The following is a 21,157-nucleotide window of genomic DNA, read 5'->3' on the forward strand; positions in this document are numbered from 1 at the left end:
CCGTGCCAGCGTGGGGAACCAGCCAGCTTCTAAACAGTTAATGCTGACAAAACCAGGCGGCTTGAGTTCCCTCCTTCCCAGACCGCTCCTGGTGGAACTCACCCCCTTCAAATGAAATGAAATAAAATGATCCTCCTGCTCTGACCTCGCCCCGCTGTCCTCCCCGCTGTCCTCTCGTCCTCCCTGTCCGTGCATCCGCTCTTGCCGTGCCCCCACCCTGCGCTGGCGCTGCCGGGAGTGCCCGTGCCCAGCGTCTCCCACCACGTTTGCTCCGGCTGCCATGTTGAATTGCAAATCCGACATGATTCGACACATTCTCCCCCATCGGTGGTGCCCGCTGGGGAACTAAAGAGGCACCCGGGCGACGACGCCCAGCTCCGGGTGGCTCTTGGGGACGTCCCGGGTGGTGGGGCGAGGGCAGGGAGAGAAATCACCCTCCAGTTCTGCTCCAAATGCTGCACGTAGGGACCTGCCTATCTGCTATGCTATACATCCCTCTCTAGGAGACCGATTAAAGTCGGGTGTTTTAGCACCAAGGGCCAGAGGACTCGGCGGGAAGGGATTTTGGGGAGAAGGCAGGTTACAGCAACAACAAAGCAACTGGAGGAACAAAACGTTATTTCAAATCAAAGGCAAAAAAACCCCAACCGCACGGACAAAAAAAAAAAGAAAAAAAAAAACCAACCAAAATTAAGAGTGAGGTTCGATTTCGTACCAAGGCAGCAAGAGAGACGCACCGTGGAAGAGAGTGGTTTTGTTGTTGAGTAGTGGCTGGATTTAGCTCCGCTTATCCGGACAATCATCGGGGAAGGATCCTTTTCCGAGAAAGGCCAGTTTGAGTGAGACAGCTTTTTTTTTTCCCTTCTCTCTGCTCGCTCTCTCCCCTTTCCTTCTCCCTCGCAGCTCAATGCCAAGAAATGGGCGGTGCCTGGATGCCAGGCTCCATCCGAACGAGACACCCAAGGCCAAGGGAGGCTGGCACAAAGGCGAGCTGGCAGGAATTCCTGCACTGGGAGCCGCGCGCCTGCGGGACGAGCCCGTCACCTCCCAAAAAATCAACCTCCGACACCGCCCGCTCCGGAAAGTTGCCCCGTCAGGCTCGAAAACGCCCCATGAGGCTCAAGCACATGGCGAAAAAAAAGGACAAGGGGAGGGAAAAAAACCCCCAAGACCCCTCTTTGCATCGACGCAGGTTAAACAAAAGGCCTGGGGAGGTGGATTATTTTTTTTCCGCCCTCCCCATGCTCCTTTTCCCGCCTTCCCATCCCTCTCCTCCCTCCTCTTGTCCTCCATCGTTGTCTCCCTCGCATGCCGCCCCGGCGTCCAGGCAGAAATGAGCCCTTGGCTCCCTCCTTCCTGGTTTTAGCACGACAGGAGGTGGTGGGTCCTTGAATAGGAACACACACACCCAACGCGAGAGGGACCCGATGGGGGCAGAAAAAAAAGAGGACAAAATATATATATGTACATACAAACAACAACCCACCCGCCATGGAGGACGGTTGGGAGCAGTTGTTGCCCAGGGTGGCAGATTGGGGGTGGTTTGAGTGCCAGGGGGTATTTTTGGCCTTATTTTGTTGCTGCCCAAGCACCTGGGTCGTGCCGATTGTAAAAGGGAGTCACGGCGGGTTGGGAGAGGGAGCGGAGGGGGGGCAGCTGGGGTTGGTAGCGCTGCTGGGGAGATGCCAAAAAACCAAAACAAAACACGTTTTCATTTTGTCTGCACCAGCCTGGGCGCAGGCGAGCGCGGGAGAGAGGGAGGGAGAGGGAGGCGCACGCCAACAGAAAGCCGCCGTGCTCAGACGCGGGCCTGCGGCCACGTCCCTCCGCAGCCGCCCCAGCAGCCGTTCCCGCTCCCTCGTCCCCCTCTCCCTGCCCACCCGGCTTCGCCTGCCAAGTCCGAGTTGGCACGGCTCCCCCGGCTGCGCCGAACAAAGCCGTCACCCATCCCCGAGCCGGCGCTGACAGTAAGCAAAGTGACAGGCGCATCTTCCGCATGTTAATCCAAACGGCAAGAAGGCGAGCGAGCTGCGGAGGCCCCCCCGTGCCATGCACACCCACCCCCCCCCGCCACCGAGCCACCCACCCCACCCTTGGCACCCGACAGCCCCGGTGGCCTCGTGCAGGGATGGCGAGGCCCCCGCCGGCGGGAGCACCGAAGGCTCCTCGTCGGCGAGGCTTAAATCGAGCCGAAGCCCCGCTCGGCGGGCAAACGAGGCCACTCGGCATCTGCTGTACCTGTTCCCGCTGCCTTCATCTCGCCTTGGAACCGTGACAAGAGCGCACTCGCCTCTGGTGGGCTCTCAAAGCCGCGGGTCTGTAACCCTTTGCAGGAAGTTGGCACCGATCCCAGGTAGGACTTTACTCCCCGGCTCTCGCTCTCTCCCCCCACCTCCGCCTTCTGCTCCCTCCCCTCCGCTCCCCCACCCATCCTGTCCCTTGGGCCCCTCTTGCGTCCCCCAAAACGCCACCCGGCCCCCGTTCCCCCTGCGCTGCTCACCCGCCTCGTTGGCCGGGGGTAGCGTGGGGGGCGGCCGACGGCTGCTGGGCACCCACCGAGCCCTCGTGCCCACCGCCCTTGCACACATACCCTGGAAGGATGACCTGGGCAAGACAGAGAACAACAACTTCCTGCTCTGGCTCCCTAAAACGCCTGTTTCCACGCAGGGGTTAGGCAGCGCGGCGAGACGGGGGGAGCTGGGAGGAGGTTTGGGGGTTTGTCGTCATTGAACCAGGCTTTTTTTCTTTTCCTCTTTTTTTTTTTTTTGGCTTTTTTCTTCTTTTTCCCCTTTTTTTTTAGTCTTTTTTCTATTTTTTCCTGTCTTTTTTCCTTTTTTTTATGCCTTTTTTTTTTTTTGAAACATATATTTTTGCCCTGCAGTCCAAACCCAACGCGAAGGGAAAGGAGGGGAAGAGAAATCAAATGGGAAGAGAATAGCTTCAAGTCGGCAGGACAATGCACGGGAAACGGGGAGATTAGCGTAGCTCTCAAAATCCATCACGCCCGCCCCGTTTCTGAACCGTTCGCCCCCGCGCCTCGTCTTTTTTAATTCTCCCAGCTCCTGAATTATTCCAGTCCACGAGCGGGAGGGGAGCGCACAGTCCGGAGTCCCTCAGAGCTGCCAAGAGCATTGCAACAGGAAAGAAAGGAAGCGGGAGAGGGAGAGCCAGGCAGAGCCCTCACAATCGAGCAGCGAGAAGAGCAAGGAAAAATTAACATCCAATTAGTGCCGTGTTTAACGAGGGAGACAGAGGCGGCTGTTGTTTTATTGCCCTGTTCTTTTCAGGCGCATCTGACAGGCAGCAGGGAAGGCACCCCTGCTCTGAGTGACGTCATCATATTTTATTTTTTAATTATTTCCCCCCCCCCCTCCCCCGTCTTTCCTCCTCTAAGTTTTGCACAGATGATCTCGGCAACTCGGCCAGAGAAATTTGGGACTTTCTCACATTCAAGCCACCATCTCCCCCCTCCACCTCCAGCCTCCCCCCATCCACCGACAGCAACCCCGGAAAAACAACAGCGCCAACCCACCCCAAAGTCTTTGTTCTTCCAAAAACAAAAGAAAAAAAAAGGAGGAAAGAAAAAAAATCAGCGTTGGGATGAGAGCTGGAGGGAGCCTGGAGGAGGTTTCTCTGCGTGTGCGTCCGAGTGTGTGCGTGCGGCCGTCGGTCCCTCTCCCGTCCCTCTCCCCAGACGCTCGCTCGCCTTGTAAAACTTTGCTGCATGTGACGCTGCTCCGGCCTCCTCTGGCAGCCTGACAAGAGCCGCCCGGCCGCAGAGCGCAGGCGGCTTTTCAGGGAGAAACTCCATTCCGAGGGATGGGAGCATTCACACGTGTGCAGCGAGGGGCAGCGCCTCGAGCCAGGCCCGCAGCCGCAGCGATGCCCACCCTCGATGCCCACCCTCCCCACGCCAGCCCGGCCTCGGGGCACAGCAGGGGGAGAGGGACAAGTTTAAAGCTGGGGAGACTTTTCCCCTCCTGTTTTTCCCCGGGATGGGGGCACAGCCCTCGGTCTAAGTGCCGAGGGAGGTGTGCAGGGGTCACGGTGGCTGCAGGGAAAGGAGTCTGACCTTGTGCTGACCTTGTGCTGCCACCTCTTCCCCAAAAGACCCAGATCCCCTCAGGGTAGGATGAAACATCACTGGCTCCCCCTGAGAGCAGTGCCCAGGAGGGAACAGAGCAGCTCAGTTTAGGGGGATTTGAGGGTGTTTACCCTAAAAAAAGCCCACAGCAGGCAAGCAGGAGCATGGAAAGCAGCTTCCCCACCTCCTTCCCATCCTCTTACCAGCCGTGAGTGATGGACGGAGCTGTCCCTGTCAGCGTGGCAGGTCAGGCCGCTGTGCCGAGCTTTGCTCCTGAGCTCTTTGTGGCCTCTTCTCCTTGTTTCCAGATGGGATTTCCCTTATCCAGGGGGAATCCACGAGGACCTAGCTCCTCTGTAATCCCCCTTTTCGAGTGAAGGCCATCCCAGGGGATGGGGCTGTGTGAAGACAGGGACAGGTCCAGGGCCACCACACTGCTGGTCCTGGGTCCAGTCCAAGTCCCCACCCTGAGCATTTCCTGGCACCAGCCGGCCCCACCACCCCGGCAGCAGGATCTCCTCTGTGAGGGTTATTATTTTTTTACATATATATATATATATTTATTTTTTTTAAGGAATTATTTGCCTACGTGGAGCTCGGCGCTGCGGGAGAACAGAGCAAACAGCCTTATCGAGGGCAGCTGTGCCACAGGGCACTTCCTCATGCGTGGCTGCAAGATGGGGCCCTCCATGGCTGCAGGGGAGGGCTGGCAGCCCCTGGCCTTCCACTGACCAGACACCAGGGAGACACCAGGCACCCTCCAGGCATCGGGAGGGCTCTCTGGAATGTTCCCTCCCAGCTCCACGGCAGGAGAGCAGCACGGCCAGGAGGGGGTTTGGACTGAGCTGAAGGGTCTTCAGCAGCACGGCTCTGCAGGGGAAAGGACAGGATGGAACATTGGCTCTGAGCTCAGCTGCACTTCCCTGGGCACAAAGGCTCATCTTGCTGCTTTCCAGATCCTGCCAGACTCGAGCATCCATGCCCAGCGGAGACAGACCAGCCTTGACCTGAGATTCCCTCTCCTGGCTGCTGTCGCTGCCTCCCTTCTCCCCCGGGCAGCTGGGAGCAGATGAGGCCAAAGTCCCAGCAATCTCAGTTCTCCACTGGAGGCTGATAAACGGTGTGGGCACAGAACAGCAGCAATCCCCACCCAGCCTGGCTTTGTGCAGGAGAGTCAATATTTAAACCAGAGGTTGTTTCCTGGGCAGACAGGGGAGTGCCAGTGGGACAAACCCCCGGCTCCATCCCGGGCGCCAGACCCAAACCTCCTCCTCCTCCACCCCTTCATTTGTTCTCCCCACCACATGTTCCACCCTGGATCCCCTCTCCTGTGGGAATGGGGCCCCATTCCCTTCAGCTGGGATACCTGAGCAGCAGCTGCAGGGCCAGGCACTGACTAATGGGCAGCAATTGAAGGGAGAGGGATGCCCATCCAGGGTTTGGGTTGTCTCCTTGCCTGCTCCTGGTGCAGACATTTGTCCTTCTTGTCCCTCAAATGAAATTTGTCCTGAGGCCCCTCAAATGAAGGATGGGACAAGAAGAATCAGGGATAGAAAGAGGAGGTGAGGAAATATTCAATCATCCTAAGAATGGCAGCCCCTGGCTTCAAAGTAAGGCAGTGCAGTGAAAGCTTTGAAAGCTGGTTTTCATTTAAATTGAGCAAAAAACTACAGTCAACTGTTGGGTTTTCAGCCAAGTTTGTGGGCCCTGATGAACTGGGCAGAAATTACTGGCAGGATGCATCCACTGGTGCAGCTTTAGGTAAATCCCTTAGGTAAATTCCTTAGGTAAACTCCTCAAAGGACAGGAAATAGCACTTTTCTCTGCAGTGGCTGCACTCAGGCTGTGCAGAGGCTGCAGGAGGTTTGACAGGCATGTGAGCAGCAGAAGGTGGCTTTAATTTGGAGGGCAAAGGTACATGATCCTGAGCAGGTGCTGTGTGACCTGGCAGGTGCAATGCCCTGTGTGGGAGCAGGTCATAAAAAAAGGTGATTAAAGGGAAGGATGGAGCTGTGAGGGGGAAGATGGAATGGCTGAGCCCACCTCACCAGTCTGAGAGTATCAAAGGGTCTCCATCACTTTCCAGAAGACCTCAGGGTCCATTTTAACTCCAAAAACCTAATTGAACATATATTGCTTCAAGCACCCAAGCTCTCTGCTGCCTCCACCTTCACTCCAAGTGCACCCACTGCAGTTTGCTCAGCCTAAATATGCCCACCTTCCATGGAGGTGAGGAAAATCAGGGGGAATCCAAGTTTTAAACAGCTGGTTTAGCCCCTGATTTGTAGAAAAGACCAAATGAAGTGCCTGTCTTAAACTGAAACCTTCCCTGAGGGAGCACAATACACAGGGGAAAAAAAAATCACAAAAAAAATCACAGAAAAACCCCCCAAAAAACCAAACCACCCAATAGTTGTTTTATAACTGTATTTTGGAGCATAATTAAATCCTCTTTGAAATCATCTCTGGTGTTAGGGAACAGATCCATGCATTATTTAACTGTAACACAAACTGGGAGCGAGGGAGGACAGACAGGACTGACTTCATGACACTGAAGGGAGCTGGGTGGGGGCTGCCACTCCCAGCACACACCAGCACTGTCCTGCAAGCCCAGCACACACCAGCACTGTCCTGCAAGCCCTGCCTGGGGTGTGCATCGACCCTGCCTGCTGGAGAAAAGCCCCCTGTGGTGGCAGGTCCCCAGAGGACCAGGATGAGATGTGACCCCAGCTGCTGCTGCTGCAGCACATGGGAACCCTCCCAAGGAATGCTAACCCTCTTCCCAGGGAGTGCAGCATCACCTCTGTGCAAAAGACTGCTTCGTGGGGAACTGAAATGGGGGAATTCTGCCTGGCTGCCATCACAGCACAGACTGGTGCAAAAAACCTCTTGTCTGGGGAGCTGAGCATCAGTCCTGCCCTGGTGCCACTGGTGAGCTCTGCTACACACAGAGCCAGCCATGCTCCACTGAGACCAGGAGCCTTCAATTCTGATGCCTCAGCAGCCTCTGGCCAGCTCAAGGTGTATCCCTTCATTGCAGACAGCCCTGGATTGCTGCCCCTGCTGCAGGAGAGCCCTTTGTGTGCAGCTCTCAGATCCCAGCACTCCCTTTCCATCAGGAACAGGAGCCCAGCAGGGCTCGTGGTGCTGCTGGCTGGGAGATGGCCCTGGGTGCAGCCAGGCCAGTCCAACACAGCACCCACCTCCCCCAGAGGGTGTGCAGGCTGCCTGCCCTGCCCACAGCTCTGCTGGGTGTATCCTGAACACAGCCCATTCCATGAGTGTATCCTGTGTGCAGGCTGCCTGCCCTGCCCACAGCTCTGCTGGCTGTACCTGAACACAGCCCATTCCATGAGTGTATCCTGTGTGCAGGCTGCCTGCCCACAGCTCTGCTGTACCTGAACACAGCCCATTCCATCAGTGTATCCTGTGTGCAGGCTGCCTGCCCACAGCTCTGCTGTACCTGAACACAGCCCATTCCATGAGTGTATCCTGTGTGCAGGCTGCCTGCCCACAGCTCTGCTGGGTGTACCTGAACACAGCCCATTCCATGAGTGTATCCTGTGTGCAGGCTGCCTGTTCACAGCTCTGCTGGGTGTATCCTGAACACAGCCCATTCCATGAGTGTATCCTGTGTGCAGGCTGCCTGCCCACAGCTCTGCTGGGTGTACCTGAACACAGCCCATTCCATGAGTGTATCCTGTGTGCAGGCTGCCTGCCCTGCCCTCAGCTCTGCTGGGTGTATCCTGAACACAGCCCATTCCATGAGTGTATCCTGTGTGCAGGCTGCCTGCCCACAGCTCTGCTGGGTGTACCTGAACACAGCCCATTCCATGAGTGTATCCTGTGTGCAGGCTGCCTGCCCTGCCCTCAGCTCTGCTGGGTGTATCCTGAACACAGCCCATTCCATGAGTGTATCCTGTGTGCAGGCTGCCTGCCCACAGCTCTGCTGCCTGTACCTGAACACAGCCCATTCCATCAGTGTATCCTGTGTGCAGGCTGCCTGCCCTGCCCTCAGCTCTGCTGGGTGTATCCTGAACACAGCCCATTCCATGAGTGTATCCTGTGTGCAGGCTGCCTGCCCTGCCCTCAGCTCTGCTGGGTGTATCCTGAACACAGCCCATTCCATGAGTGTATCCTGTGTGCAGGCTGCCTGCCCTGCCCTCAGCTCTGCTGGGTGTATCCTGAACACAGCCCATTCCATGAGTGAAATCCTGCCCAAAGCAGCGCCACTGGCAGCACATGTCCCTTCCCAAGGGCTCTCCATGTCCACATCCCATTGCTGCCCTGAGCTGGGCTGGACCTGTCTCTTTGGGACTCTGCTGTTCTTTGCAGTGGGACTCTGTTTCCCTTCCCTATTTTCATTCTATCATTTCCTTTTCACACCCGTGGGAGGTGGGATGTTCCTGGGTGATCAGGTACCCTCAAATCTTAAATATGGATGCCAGGTTGATCTTGCCCAGCATGAGCTACCCTGCCAGGCCAAGGTGCTCTCTCCAGAAAGGATGAGGCAGGAGCTGTCACCTGGCATAACCTTCCCAGGGAGGTGACCTTGGATCTCCTGCTGCTTTTCAGCTCAGGCAGAACAAAGCAGTCTTTTGTCCCTGCAGCTCATGGCTGGCTCCTTTAGTACCTGGGCATTTTCTGGATTCCTGGACTTCCCCAGCAACTCCAGAGCTACAGCCTGGACCAAAGAGACAACGGCTTTCTGCTCTCTCTGCTATACATCCCAGTCGAGACAGCCACGAGGATGGAGCTTTGGTGCAGCTGGAGCCTGAGCCAGATGTCCAGAAGTCTGTTCCTGGCCTTGCTGGAGAGGAGGTGTCAGTTCTGGCACCATGGACTTTGGATCAGAAAATAGAAATATACAGATATCGAAACAAGCTTGGGGTTTCTTGAGGAGTCCAGGTTGATGAGCTGTCCCTGCTGAGGCGTCAGTCCATGGGGAAGGAGGCTGGGATGGGCGCCCTGCGGAACAGGAGGCTGGAGCCACGGAACAGCTGCCCCTGAGGAGGAGAGCCTGGGGTCAGGGCAGCTCAGACCTGCCCAGGGAGCTGCAGCTGCTTTAGCAGGGCCCCACTCCATGCCCATGGCAGGGCTGCAGGGCTGGACAAAGTGAGGTTCCAGCCCTGTGGGTGCTGGAGTTGAGCATTTTCCCCAGGGGTGACAGATGCAGAGGGGAACAGACTCTGCTGTGTGCAATGCATGGGAAAAAAGCTCACAGGCTGCAAGCTTGGGGTGTGCAAGGGGCAGAGCAGCACTGCCAGGCTGGTACCAGTGCCACAACTGGAGGGACAGAAGCAGCTTACAGAGCACAGCAAGGATGCAGCACTGCCATGGTGGTACCAGTGCCACAGCTGGAGGGACAGAAGCAGCTTACAGAGCACAGCAAGGATGCAGCACAGGCACTTTTGGGGAATGCTGGAGACTTGGGAAAGCAGCAGAGGGAGCCCAGAGCCCCGTGTGTGCCCTGCTCCCTCACCTGAGCACTGAGGTACCTCCAGCAGTGGATCCAGGATGCAAAGGCAGGAGCGTAGGGAGGGAGGCCGGCGCGCAACCTGCACGGCAACAGGGAAGAGCTGAGGTGGATGTGTCACCTTACCCACACAGGTAACAAAAGAGCAGCAGGAGGTGTGAACGAGGACACCGGGACAGTATCCACACCGGGCTGGCAGCCAAGTGACAGCTCGTTATTTACAATGCAGCAGATCTGTAATTTAATTACCCCTGGAGTGCACAAACAAGGAGCGTTACCTGGAGACTTTGAGAGTCCAGGACCGTATCTACACCTTCAAAAGCCAGCAGATACCGAGAAAACACGGCACCAGACTTGGATCCCGTTCCCACGAGCAAAAAAATGCAGAAGACTTGCAGCAGTGCGATTGGGAAGGCAAGCTTGGTTCTGCTCCTGTCTGCTCCCACGGCTGCCATAAGAGCTCTGCTTCCCTCGTGCTGCTCCCTGGAGCCAGCACTGTCCCTTCGATCCCTGTGCCTCCAGCTCAGCTCAGACCACCACAACTCTCCCGATTTCTCACCACCTGAGCTTTTCTGCTGCTCGTGTCTGTGCCCTCTGATCTAAAATTATAAGCAACGTGGGACAGGAAACGAGCCAGCTCTGCGAGGTGCCACAGAGTTTACGGGGCTGGAGGAAAGCTTTACGGTCGTTAGCAGCCCATTCAGACAACAAGGGGCTGCAAGAAAGGAAAGGAAAGCTTTAGATCTCAGTGTGAAGGACATACCCACAGTTGTTCACTGCCATGAGATCTCCCACGAGAAGGAACGGGTAGGTCAGCATGCTCACAGCGATCTGAAAGCACAGAAAACCAGCAGCCTCTCTAAAGCTCCCCATGTCAAAAACGCTATTTCCAGCTTTTGCATGTTAGCAGAGTTATCCTTGGATAAGGGATGTCGAGTACAGAGCAGCCTGTGTCCCCAGGCACGAGCTCTGAGCCCAGAGGTGGCAGGAGGAGGGGAAAGGACACAGCAGCTCCTACATACCCCCATCACGAACTTGGTGTAGCTCCGGATCACCGAGGCCTGGCTGAACTGCAGAGAGAAACCCAAGGTGTTGTGGAGCAGGGGGATGACACCAGAGTGGCACTGTCACTATGTGACACTCCCGAGCCTGAGGTGAGGGGCAGGGGAGGAGGCAGAAAGCAACAAAGAGCAGCTGCATTCCAGCTGGGAGTCTGGGAAGGCATTTGGGGAACTGTGATCCCCCAAAATGCAGGTGAAGCCCAGCCCTGAGCAGACACAGAGCCCCCACCTCTCTCACAGGGATGTCCCCAAAGCCTGGGGTCTGTATTAAATCAGCCCCTGCTCCTCAGGAACTCCTTCCCACTGCAGGTGCTTCCTCCAGACCCCAAGCCCTCCCTCGGGCACTTCCACTCACGTTGTCATCCACAGCGTAGGTGTTGATGAAGTGAGCCAGGAGGTTGCAGCACCAGAGGAAGATGACATCCCCCAGGACGTGAGGGACTAAGCCACTGCAAGGGCAAAAAGAGGGGTGTGAGGTGCAGGAGGGTCCCAGTGCCACCTCCTGAGATGCCCAGCCCTCCTTCCCTCCACCAGCTCAGAGGAACTCCACTCCCCCAAAATGAAATTTTTACTTTGGGAGGAACTGAAAAGGGAAATTTCAGGGAAGAGCTGTCTCAGCCTTCAAACTTGACACTACATGTGCTGCTCTGGCTGAAAATTTTTGGGATGTTTTTTGGGCATGATTCAATTCCCCTTGTTCTATCCCAAATCCCTTCTTGGCCCAACTCCTGCTGAGAAACCCAAGTGAGACACAGATGAAGTGGTTTCCATTTCTGAACTTGGCTCTTTTGGATGCACAATGAGAAGTTCATCTCTTTGTGGAATCTCCCTTCTTTTAGAAATCAAAATGAGAGGGGTTGTTCCTGCACAAGCTGCTCCACTGAGAAATGGAGTAACTGGGGAAACACTGATTTTTCCCAGTCCCTGCTGCCCCCCAGGAGCAGAGTTCTTTGGTTAATGCCTCCCACTGACACACTGGAGCTCCCAGCAGCACCAGCACTGCCAGCTTTTGCAGATAATAGCACTAAAACTTTAACAAAATATTCCAGAGGGTTTCTCCAGTTTTCTCTGCTGCAGCAGTGCAGGGTTTCCTGCTTCTGCAGGGGTTGTTCCACTATAAAAGGATCCAGGTGTGTGTCAAACCCGTGTTTCACCAGCAGATGCGGTCAGTTCTGACAAGGAGCCTGTCAAGAGCCACAGGAGTGTTTGCTGAGCTGCAAAGAGCCCCCTCCAGGCACCTCCAGGCACGTTAATCGGAGTCTTTTGTTTCTTCCCAAACACCACGCTGCCTCCTCCGAGCAAGGGACCGGTTTGTTTCCTGCTGTGGTTGCTGCAGCAGCAGAGCAGCAACGGGGACTGGTTTTGGGAACAACCTGTGCATTGTTAAGGCCCCAGCAGCCCTGAGGATGCAGCTGAGGTCTCAGGGGCCAGGCACAGCAGAAACCTTCAAGAGAAGATTCACTGGCTTCAAAGATGTGATACATGAGAGCAGCAGACAGGACAAAGAAATCAAAGCTCTCTGGCCCCAAAGAGATGTTCTGCTTTGTGTTTGGCTTTCAGCCTTTGTAAAAAAAACCACCCTTTCTCTAACTCAAAGTTAAGTCTGAAGCTCCTGAGCTGCTGCAGATACAACAGAGCCTAATAAAATCCAGAAGCAAAGGGCTGGGCCAGGGCAGCCCCAGAAGGAAAACCTCACCCAACTGTTGAGAGGGAGTCAGACTGTTTATTCCACTTCCAATAAGGATCCCATCCCTTTCTCCCCTCCAAAGTAATGACAGCTGCTGGCCCTAAGCTGGATGACTGGAAACCAGGGGGCTGAGAGCTGCAGAAAGGAACTAAAAAAAAGCCAACAAGCCAAAGGCATCAGGCCTGAAAACCCCTCCTGGAATTCCAGCACTGTCTTTACTACTATTGACATGAAAAAGTGAGTGCTGCAATTCTCACACCTGCTGAGATGTCCAAGATCTGAACTGGGAATATCTTTGGAAGATGATGAAAAGCTGGAATAGCAGCAGGCAGAGGAGGAAGCTTGAATGATGTACAGCAATGTGACACAACAGCAGAAACCCCAGTGCAAGGGACCTGGGACAAGCCAACCTTGAGCTGACCATGCCCAGCAGCTTTGGAGCTCAGGGAACACCTCCCTGGGCTGGCAGGAGCCTGTTGCAGATAGGAGGGGAAGGGAGATAAATCCATCCTTGAAAAGCCTTTATCTCTAGCCAGGCACACACCCAGAGAGTGTGAGACTCAGAGAGTGTGTGCCACTGTTATAAGGCCATGAGAAACAAGTGCACTGCCATGATTTTAGGGCAGTGCATGTGCTGGGATTGCACCAGGGCTGAGAGGAGAAAACCAGCAGTCTGGTCCTTCAGGTGTAGTTTGTGCTCCCCTCACAGCAGTGGGATTTCCTAACAGGGCTGTAGAGCATGTAGGACTTCAAAACCCTCCTGAGACAATTTGGGTTGTGTTAAAGCCTTTCCTGAGAGCCATTAAGTTTCATTAGGCCACCAGCAGTGTTTATTTTATGTGGATGGAAGGGAATGTGGTGGCTTCTTTCAGATCACTTCCCTGGGAGGTGAAGGGTTGTGAGCAGCCTGCTCCAGCTATGCCCCACTCACAGGGACCATCCCAGAGCATCCTGTGTTTAGTGCAGCAGATTTGGAGCTGCACAGCTCAGCTGAGAAGCTGTGGGCTGCCAAAGAAGCAGTGACCCTCAATGGGTGGGGTCTCTGCAGATCCCTGGCCATTTCCCCTTGGAGAAGGACAGGGGGAGACCCTCTGTGATTTTTTTCCCTCTTCCTGATGCATTCATGTTTCATGTGGAGGCCCATATTTTGTGAGTGCAGAGCCAAAGGCATCCTGGAAACCCCTACTGAAATTCCAGAGCTGCCTTTACTATTATTGACATAATAAAGTGAGTTATCTCCCCACCACGAGCAGACACAGCAGGTGGTTCTGCTTTTATGTAGATATGAAAAAGAAAGGCAGGAAGCATTAATTAAGGGTTCAAGCAAAAAGGTGTCCATTAAACTTCCCTTTCAGTGATGCACCAATTTGCCACGCTCTGTAAGCAGCTGGAAAAACCTTTCAGCTCCTCCTGGTCCAGGCACCACCACACTCCAGCCACGCAGGTATACCTGCTCTTTACAAGCAGAGGAATATGCTGCTTATCCAGGGCCTGGCTTTCATTTCAACAAGGGAACTTTTGTTGCACTTGATCTTGGTGCCTGTTGCACAAATAAATGCTTTAAATGGCCCTTCACTGAAACACAAAGAAGCACCAAGGGAAAAAGAAAGATAAGAAAAAACACAGCTTGTTCTGGGATCTGAAGGTTTGATTGAAGATAAGATCTGGGGCAAACTTAATGGTCAAACTGGAGTGCTGTCAAAGGCACAGATTTAATCGTGGGAGTGATGTGGGAGTCCCTTGGTCAGACAAGGTTTCAGCTCAGTGTGACACCAGCTGTGGCAGAGCCATCAGTGCCTTCAGGCTATGGGAGAAAGTATTTAAACAACAATTCACTTACACAAAGAATCCCAGGATCCCTTCTTCCTTAAATATCCTGCCAATGGCACTGAACACACCGCTGCCAAGAAAGGAAGAGAGCTGTGAGTGTGCAGAGTTGTTCCACCTCTGCCCTGTGCAGCTTCACACCAATCCTGCAGCCCCCAGCCATGGCAGTGCCTCCCCAGCCATCATTCCAGCAGCTTCTTCTGCCTATTCTCCTCACACCAGGCAGGTTTGAGGGAAGGAAGGTCGGGTCTGTGCTCTGCCAGTCTGCAGTGACACCAGCAGAACACCCAACCTGCACACAACTGTTCAATGCTGAAGGCACAAGAGCTCTCTGAGGCTTTGTGAGTGGGTACAGATGTTGTGTGATATGGTTTGATTTGGATGATTCTAAGCCCAAGAACCCTGTCAGCCTTTGGGAACTTGAGCTGGCTGTTGTGGGCTGGCTGCAGTCCTGTCTAGTGTGCCTCCACATTGCTCCACAGGCAGTTTTGCCCTGCAGAGAGGCAGCTGGTACTGCAAAAGGCTTGGAAAAATTTTACAGACTAAGCAGGGCTGCACCAAAGCTTTGTGTTATCCACTCTGCCTCCCTGCTGCCTTCCTTTTCCATTAATAGCTAAAGGAAAAAGGCAGGAGACTCACTGTGTGATCAGCAAGGGGTGATACAGCCCCAAACAGGCACAAGGTGGAACAGAGGCACACCAGGGACAGAGCCCAGCCTTCCACACCCCTTCAAGCCCCAGTCACCCACCCTCTAAGCACAGCTCAGACTCACTTTTCAGTCTCTCAAGCTTCCTGGATAACCCTATTCCCATGGCATGGGAGCCACCATTAAGTTTCTTTAGGCCACCAGCAGTGTTTATTTCATGTGGATGGAAGGGAATGTGGCAGCTTCTTGCAGATCACTTCCCTGGGTGGTGGAGGGTTGTGAGCAGCCTGCTCCACTCCCAGCCATGCCCCACTCACAGGGACCATCCCAGAGCACCCTCTATTTGATCTGGGGTCAGTACCTGGCACCCCTGACACCAGAGCCTCCCCAGCTGCAGCCACTCACCTGTATTTGACTTCCCGGCCCACAAACTGGACCATGCAGCGCATGGAGATCACTGGGAGGAAAGAAACACAGGGCTGATAGACAAACAAATCCAGTTGGGGTTCTACTGGATGTCAAGGGAAATGAAACATGACCCTTCTGCTCTCCCTCAACTCACAGCATCTCCAGCTCCTCTCAGTGGTCATCAGCACTGCAAGACTCATTAGAAACTGGGGCCTTTCCTGAGCCTGTAAGTGGTGGGAAGGATTTCAGAGGATCACTGAGGGGTTTGGGTTGGAAGGGATCTATCAGGTCCCTATCTTTTTCCAAAAGATCTGTCTTTTTCCAAACCCCCTGGCATGGGCAGGGACACCTTCCACTGTCCCAGGCTGCTCCAAGCCCTGTCCAACCTGGCCTTGGACACTTCCAGGGGTGGGGCAGCCACAGCTGCTCTGGGCACCCTGTGCCAGGGCCTCCCCACCCTCACAGAGAAGGATTTCTTCCCAATATCCCATCTAACCCAGCTCTCCAGCAGTGGGAAGCCATTCCCTGTGTCCTGTGTCTCCATGCCTTTGTCCAAAGTCCCTCTCCAGCTCTCTTGGAGCCCCTTTAGGCACTGGAAAGCTGCTACTGGCCCTAACCCCTATGGGATCTCTAGGACAAGGTCCTGGATGAGTGGCAAGAGAGAAACTCATTGCTCAGCTGTGTTAGTGCCTGAAGGCAAACCCCAGCATCAGGCTCATATGATAGAAAAGTATCATAAGAATCATCCCCCTGAGTGTGCAGGGTTTGGGGGGATGCCCAGCCTGGAGGGAGCTGCCAGCCAGGGCACAGGACTCACCGTGCAGGGGGTGTGACACCACCCGGGACACACACTGCATCATCATCTCGTGGGATGTCTGGGAAGGGAGGAGAAAACACCTGTGAGAAAGAAAAGCTGGGCTGCTCCTCCTGCTCCCTTGCCCTCACTGTGGGGAAACACATTTTGGGTCCCTCTTTTGAGATCTGTTCTTGTGGTGAACCTCTACTCCTGTGAATTATTTAATGGATAGACATAGAATGGCCACTGATAGACAAACAAATCCACAAATTTCTCACCACAAACTTCTCACCCCAGTTTCTCTCCAAGTTATCTCACCCATGTCCCCAGGGATGTTCCCAGCCACTCTTGAATGGGCAATATCCACTTCTCACCTCTCTGACCACTTTCCTAAGTGAAGTTTTCACATCATCCTGGTTAGACACATGCTCCATGTCTTCCAGTGGAAAAGCCTGAGTGGAGAGGGAAGCAACATGCTCAGAACTGATGGAGATGCTAACCCACAATGTCTGAGGACAGGGGAACCCCAAAAAGCTGTGCTCTAGATGCAAGGGCAAGACAAACAGGCAAGAAGGAACACAGGAGAAGAAAGGATGGAAAGTAAAATAGAGGAACAGAGGAGTCACAAAACTGCAGACAGAGGATACAAGGCACGGGAATGCCAAATCAAATTAAAATGGTTTATAAATTAAAAAATGCCTTGGGGATAAGGGCACTGGAGGACTATTCCCTTAGGAGATGGATGGATGCACCAGTCCTCCTTGCTGCAGTAGCACTGACCCTGCAGGTGATCAATGGAGAGAGAAGCTGACCTTTACCTTCTTCACACTGCCCCTGGTGATGGTTGATAACGTGCTCGAGATGAGGCGAGGGGTCAGGCCACGGAAGAGGCCTCTCTTCCCATCCACTTCCACGATGTGTCTGGCTGGGGGGGACAACACCAGGCTGCTGTCAGCTGGGAAGGGGACAGTGCATGCAGAGCACCCCAAACAGCCCCAGGGTTCAGCTGAAACCACGCCAGGCTCAGCTCAGCACTCCATGGCCCCACAGTAAGTGATTTATTGGAACACTCCTAAAGAAACTTCTTACTGGAGGACAGGAATTCTTACTCTGTCATCTGGCTAATCTGGAAGGACAGCTGCAATATTTTGGGCTACTTTTTGTCTTTTGATGGTTTTGCTCACCTGAAAGGGCTCCAAGGCAGTTTGGACTGAACCAGGCAGGGGGGATCATCCCATGTGCTCTGGGCTGTCACCTCCTTCCTCCACCCCAGGACGGTTCATATGGATCTCACAAACCCATGTTCAGTTCCTGCCCCACCACCTTCTCCCAGGCAAACTTCCTCAGGTCTCCAGTTGCAAAAAAAAGCCCAGAAATCCCATTTCTCCCACATATAACAAGGTGGGATAAAACCCACCATGTGCTGGTGGCTACTGACTGCTCCTGGCCCCTGCCCTGTGCTGCCCAGGTGGGCTCTGCACCTCTCCATCACCCAACACTGCCCATCTCTTTGGAAATTGCATCTTCCAAAGGGCAGCACTGGAGCATTTCCAGCCCTGGGTGTCCCAGGATGGGCTTCCAGGGCTCTCATCCTGCTCCTGTGCTGGTTCCACCCCATGGATATCATTGGGAGATTTTGGGATTGGCCCAGGTCAGCTGTCAGGACAGTGCATTCCCTTCCCCACAGCAAACCTGCTGTGACACAAGTCACAAAGTATTCACCCACCTCTCCCATGCTGCTCTCCCACTCACAAAAAGAGGAAAATACCATTGTTTTTCCTTCTAAACATATTACCTGCCCTTTTCTTGGTATTTCTGTCCCTTTAGGGCTCCATCTACAACACAAATGAGCAGGGCATGGGGCAGGTTATTCCAGGGCTGTTTTGGAGCAGAAGGAGAGTATTTTGCAACCTCCAAAACACATTAAAACCTCCTGCAACAAACCTACAGCACCTAAAATCCCCCAAACCCCTCCACCATGGTGCAAACCCAGAGCAAAGTGCCACAGGAACACAATGCAGACCAACACCCCCAGCAAGAGGTACATAAATGTGACAGCCTTGCAAGGAGTTGTGGTGGTTTATGCCTCACTGCAGCCTCAGATGATCCCAAGGGGATGTGGGAGTGCTGCTGGGGTCAGCTCAGGCTGCCTGGCAGCTCCCAGCCCTGACTCCACGAGGGCAGGACCTCGTGCTGGCAGGGAGGGACAGTCACTCACCGTAGGTGAAGAAGCCAGGCAGGTACAGGACCTTCCTTCCCAGCACATTTCTGCCAATGGTTGGAGGTAGTGGCTCATGGCCAACCTGAGAGAGAAAGCTCATGAGCAGGTCTCTGTTCTGGTGTTCCCAAAGTCCCTGGGATGAACAGGATTGATCCCAGCATCCCCATGTCACTCTCATTCCTTTCCCATTCCTTCCCCCTTCTTATGGCATCCCTAGGTTACAGGGGGTCCTCCACCCTCCAATTTTAGGAGCTCCCTGTTACTGAGAAGGTCTTGGGCTTTCCTATCTCTTCTTATATGGGAGGCCCCATGGCAGAGGGGTAATTTTATAGGGGTTCCCAGATTGCTGGGTGTCCCCATTCCCTGTCATAGGAGGGGTCCCAATGCCCCACTACAAAGAGCCCCCACTGCATGGGGGGCCTCACCCCTCCATTATATGGTGTCCCCTATTCCCTATATAGGGTTCCCCAGTTGTAGAAGGCATCCTCACCCTCCTATTATATAGGACCCCATTTTTATATAGGATCCACCAGTGTATAGGGGACCCCATTCCCTTACATATGGGGCACTCCATTACCCACAGGTCCCTCATTCTGTAAGTGCTCAGGGGGTCCCTTATAATGGGGGGGCTGCATGTACAGTGACCCCCAGGGCATGGAGTCCTCTATAGGGGCACAAACCAGGAATCCACTTCCACCTGTGGCACTGGGGTCCCAATCTCCCATCCCATACAGGGACTCGATCCCGTTACCCATGGGGGTCCCCCATTCTATAGGAGCCCCCCATTCTGTAGACACCCCCATTGCACAGGGGGTCCCACTGTAACAGGGGGCCTGTACATACTGTGTATATAACCCTAGCACATGGGGGTTTCCATAGGGGCACTGCAGGAACCCAGAACCCCTATGGAAATCCAATATATCTCCTCCTGTTATACCGGGGTCCCGATGCCCCGTTACCCATTGGGACCCCACCCCATTAATTACACCGGGGTCCTGATGCCCCATTACCCACAGGGACCCCACCCCATTAATTACACCGGGGTCCCGATGCCCCGTTACCCATTGGGATCCCACCCCATTAATTACACTGAGGTCCCCCCTTCCATAGGTGCCCCTCGTCCTATAGGTGTCCCCACCTCACAGGGGGCCCCGTTATACCGGGCAGGGCTGTACAAACAGTGACCCCCAGCGCACGGAGGCCTCTATAGGAGCACTATCCACAAATCCTCCCGTTATCCCGGAGTCTCCCCCGCCGTTACACACGGGACTCCCACCGCACCGTCCCTCCCCGCCCCCGAGCGGACCTGCACGAGCAGCTTCACGTAGAGCAGGGGGTGGCTGGCGGCGGCGAGCCCTGCGCCCAGCAGCACGAACAGGCCCTCGGCGCCCTCAGGCCCCGCCGCGTCCGCCGCGCCCCCGCCAGGCGGCGACAGCGGCCCCGGGGGCAGCGCCGCCATGGCCGCCATGGCTCGCGCGTCACCGGCCGCCACCACCGCCGCGCGGGGCGGGGGGGGGGGAACCACGGAACCATTGAGGGCGGGAGGAACCATTGCGGGGCGGGGGGAGCCCGCCATGAGGGGAGGCGATGGCGGCGGCGGGAGCGGCGGAGGGGCAGCGGAAAATGGAGAAGGGTTTGAGGGATTTGTGGAGTTGGGTGTGAGTGACTGACCGGGATTGTGAGCACACGGCAGAGGGGTTTGGGAAAGGGGAGAGAGAAAAGATAACTCGAGTTAAAGAGAGAGGGGAGGGGAGGGGAGGGGAGGGGAGGGGAGGGAAGGGAAGGGAAGGGAAGGAAAAAAAAGGAAAAAGAGAAAAATGAGAAAAAAGGGGGAGAAGAGAAGAGAAGAGAAAAAGACCCAAAAAATACAAGGAAAGGAAAAGAAAAGAGGAAAAAGGAAAGCAGATCTCCAGTGCTGGTTGCATTGCTCTGGCTGATGCCATGTCCAGGCTCCTGGGGCACAAGTTCTGGCATGGGTTTCTCACTTGCCGTGCACATTGGTTCTCATGCACAGAGCACTGTCTTCAGACCTTTCTGGAAAAGTGTTGCCCCTTCTCCAGCCACGACTTGTTCTCTCTCACGGTTATCGCCGACAATCCTTGTCTGTTGTTAGCAGCAGTCCTTGGCTGGCCCCACAGCCATGCAGCTGTGGGTGCTTGGGACAGACACAGCAGCCCTAGCTGGGCACCAGGGTCCTGCCAGCCCACTCCAGCCCCCCAGACTGTCCAGACTCCCACCCTGGTGGGACACTCAGAACCCAGGAAATTCCTCTGCTGCCCTGGAGGGCTCCAGCCCCTGCCCAGGGTGCTCAGAGACCTTGACACAGAGCCCAAGACCCCTGTGCCTTTGATTTAGCCCTTGGAAAAAACAATTACCAACTTTATTTACAAGCCATGAAAGTTTAAGTAGAATGATAGTGAATTTATGACAGGGTGAAAAATTGATTTTTTGGGGTTTTTAGCATGGGGGTTCAGGGGAAAAGATGGGGGAATCTGGGCGTGTCCGGCCTTTCTCCTTCTTCTTCTTGGCCTTCATCTTCTGCTGTGATGTTGGCACTTTTAGATTGGTTTAGAGTAGAAGCTCACTGTCTAACATAGGTGATAGGTATTGGAAAGTAATTGTAAATATTGTATATCTAGGTTTTTTAATAAAAAATAACACCGCCCCGGGGGCAGGCAGAGTGCCTGGACTGTCTTCCTGAGCAGACCTTGGCTGGACAGGAGAAAAAAATTTTATAGATAAGAAACAATAAACAACCTTGAGACCGAGAACTGAAGAGTTCTGACTCCTTCTTCAATCACCAGGCTGGGAAAAGAGATTTTCTAACACATCTCAGGGTCACTGTGACCAGCAGAGTCCCGAGAGGACAGAGCCCACCCCACGTGTGCTGCACAGCCCAGAGGTGTCCCAGGTCACACCTGCCCTGCACCATCCCTGCTGCTGCTCTGGCC

The 21,157-nt window shown here is 54.6% G+C and overlaps 1 protein-coding gene and 1 long non-coding RNA gene across 5 annotated transcripts; one reads left to right on the forward strand and one right to left on the reverse strand.

The window, feature by feature from the left end:
• The first annotated feature begins 313 nt into the window (after positions 1 to 313).
• On the forward strand, positions 314 to 6,546 carry LOC139601395 (uncharacterized). The gene is made up of 2 exons (XR_011682892.1): positions 314 to 2,353; positions 4,659 to 6,546. It is a non-coding gene; the product is annotated as an uncharacterized lncRNA (long non-coding RNA).
• On the reverse strand, positions 6,497 to 19,797 carry MTCH1 (mitochondrial carrier 1). Of its 4 annotated transcripts, none has more exons than XR_011682889.1 (13): positions 19,513 to 19,797; positions 18,204 to 18,288; positions 16,804 to 16,910; positions 16,360 to 16,437; positions 16,007 to 16,064; positions 15,187 to 15,238; positions 14,149 to 14,208; positions 10,977 to 11,070; positions 10,583 to 10,630; positions 10,324 to 10,391; positions 9,567 to 9,642; positions 7,548 to 9,090; positions 6,497 to 7,417 (listed from the first exon to the last, which is right to left on the reverse strand). XR_011682889.1 is itself a non-coding variant. In XM_071450436.1 (12 exons), the coding sequence occupies exons 1-12, from the start codon at positions 19,780 to 19,782 to the stop codon at positions 9,019 to 9,021; spliced, it is 1,068 nt and encodes a 355-aa protein (XP_071306537.1). In that variant the 5' UTR covers positions 19,783 to 19,797; the 3' UTR covers positions 6,497 to 9,018. The 4 variants fall into 4 exon arrangements, 1 of the variants encoding a protein (XP_071306537.1); XR_011682891.1 differs by having other exon boundaries at positions 6,497 to 7,329; positions 7,535 to 9,090; XR_011682890.1 differs by having other exon boundaries at positions 6,497 to 7,329; positions 7,470 to 9,090.
• Positions 19,798 to 21,157: the final 1,360 nt, after the last annotated feature.

The sequence above is a fragment of the Agelaius tricolor genome, unplaced genomic scaffold (genome assembly GCF_023055355.1).
Source record: "Agelaius tricolor isolate 1412-34295 unplaced genomic scaffold, bAgeTri1.0.p SCAF_30, whole genome shotgun sequence".
Lineage (NCBI taxonomy): Eukaryota > Metazoa > Chordata > Aves > Passeriformes > Icteridae > Agelaius > Agelaius tricolor.

What these genes read in the sequence shown, in the direction of transcription:
- MTCH1 (XM_071450436.1), bottom strand. Translation starts at nt 19,782, where the DNA reads ATGGCGGGCTCCCCCCGCCCCGCAATGGTTCCTCCCGCCCTCAATGGT. An exon ending in GGTGTCACACCCCCTGCACG is followed by an intron (nt 15,239 to 16,006) that starts GTGAGTCCTGTG and finishes CTTTCCTCCCAG; the next exon opens with TGATCTCCATGCGCTGCATG. An exon ending in CCTACGCTGTGGATGACAAC is followed by an intron (nt 10,631 to 10,976) that starts GTGAGTGGAAGT and finishes TTCTCTCTGCAG; the next exon opens with TTCAGCCAGGCCTCGGTGAT.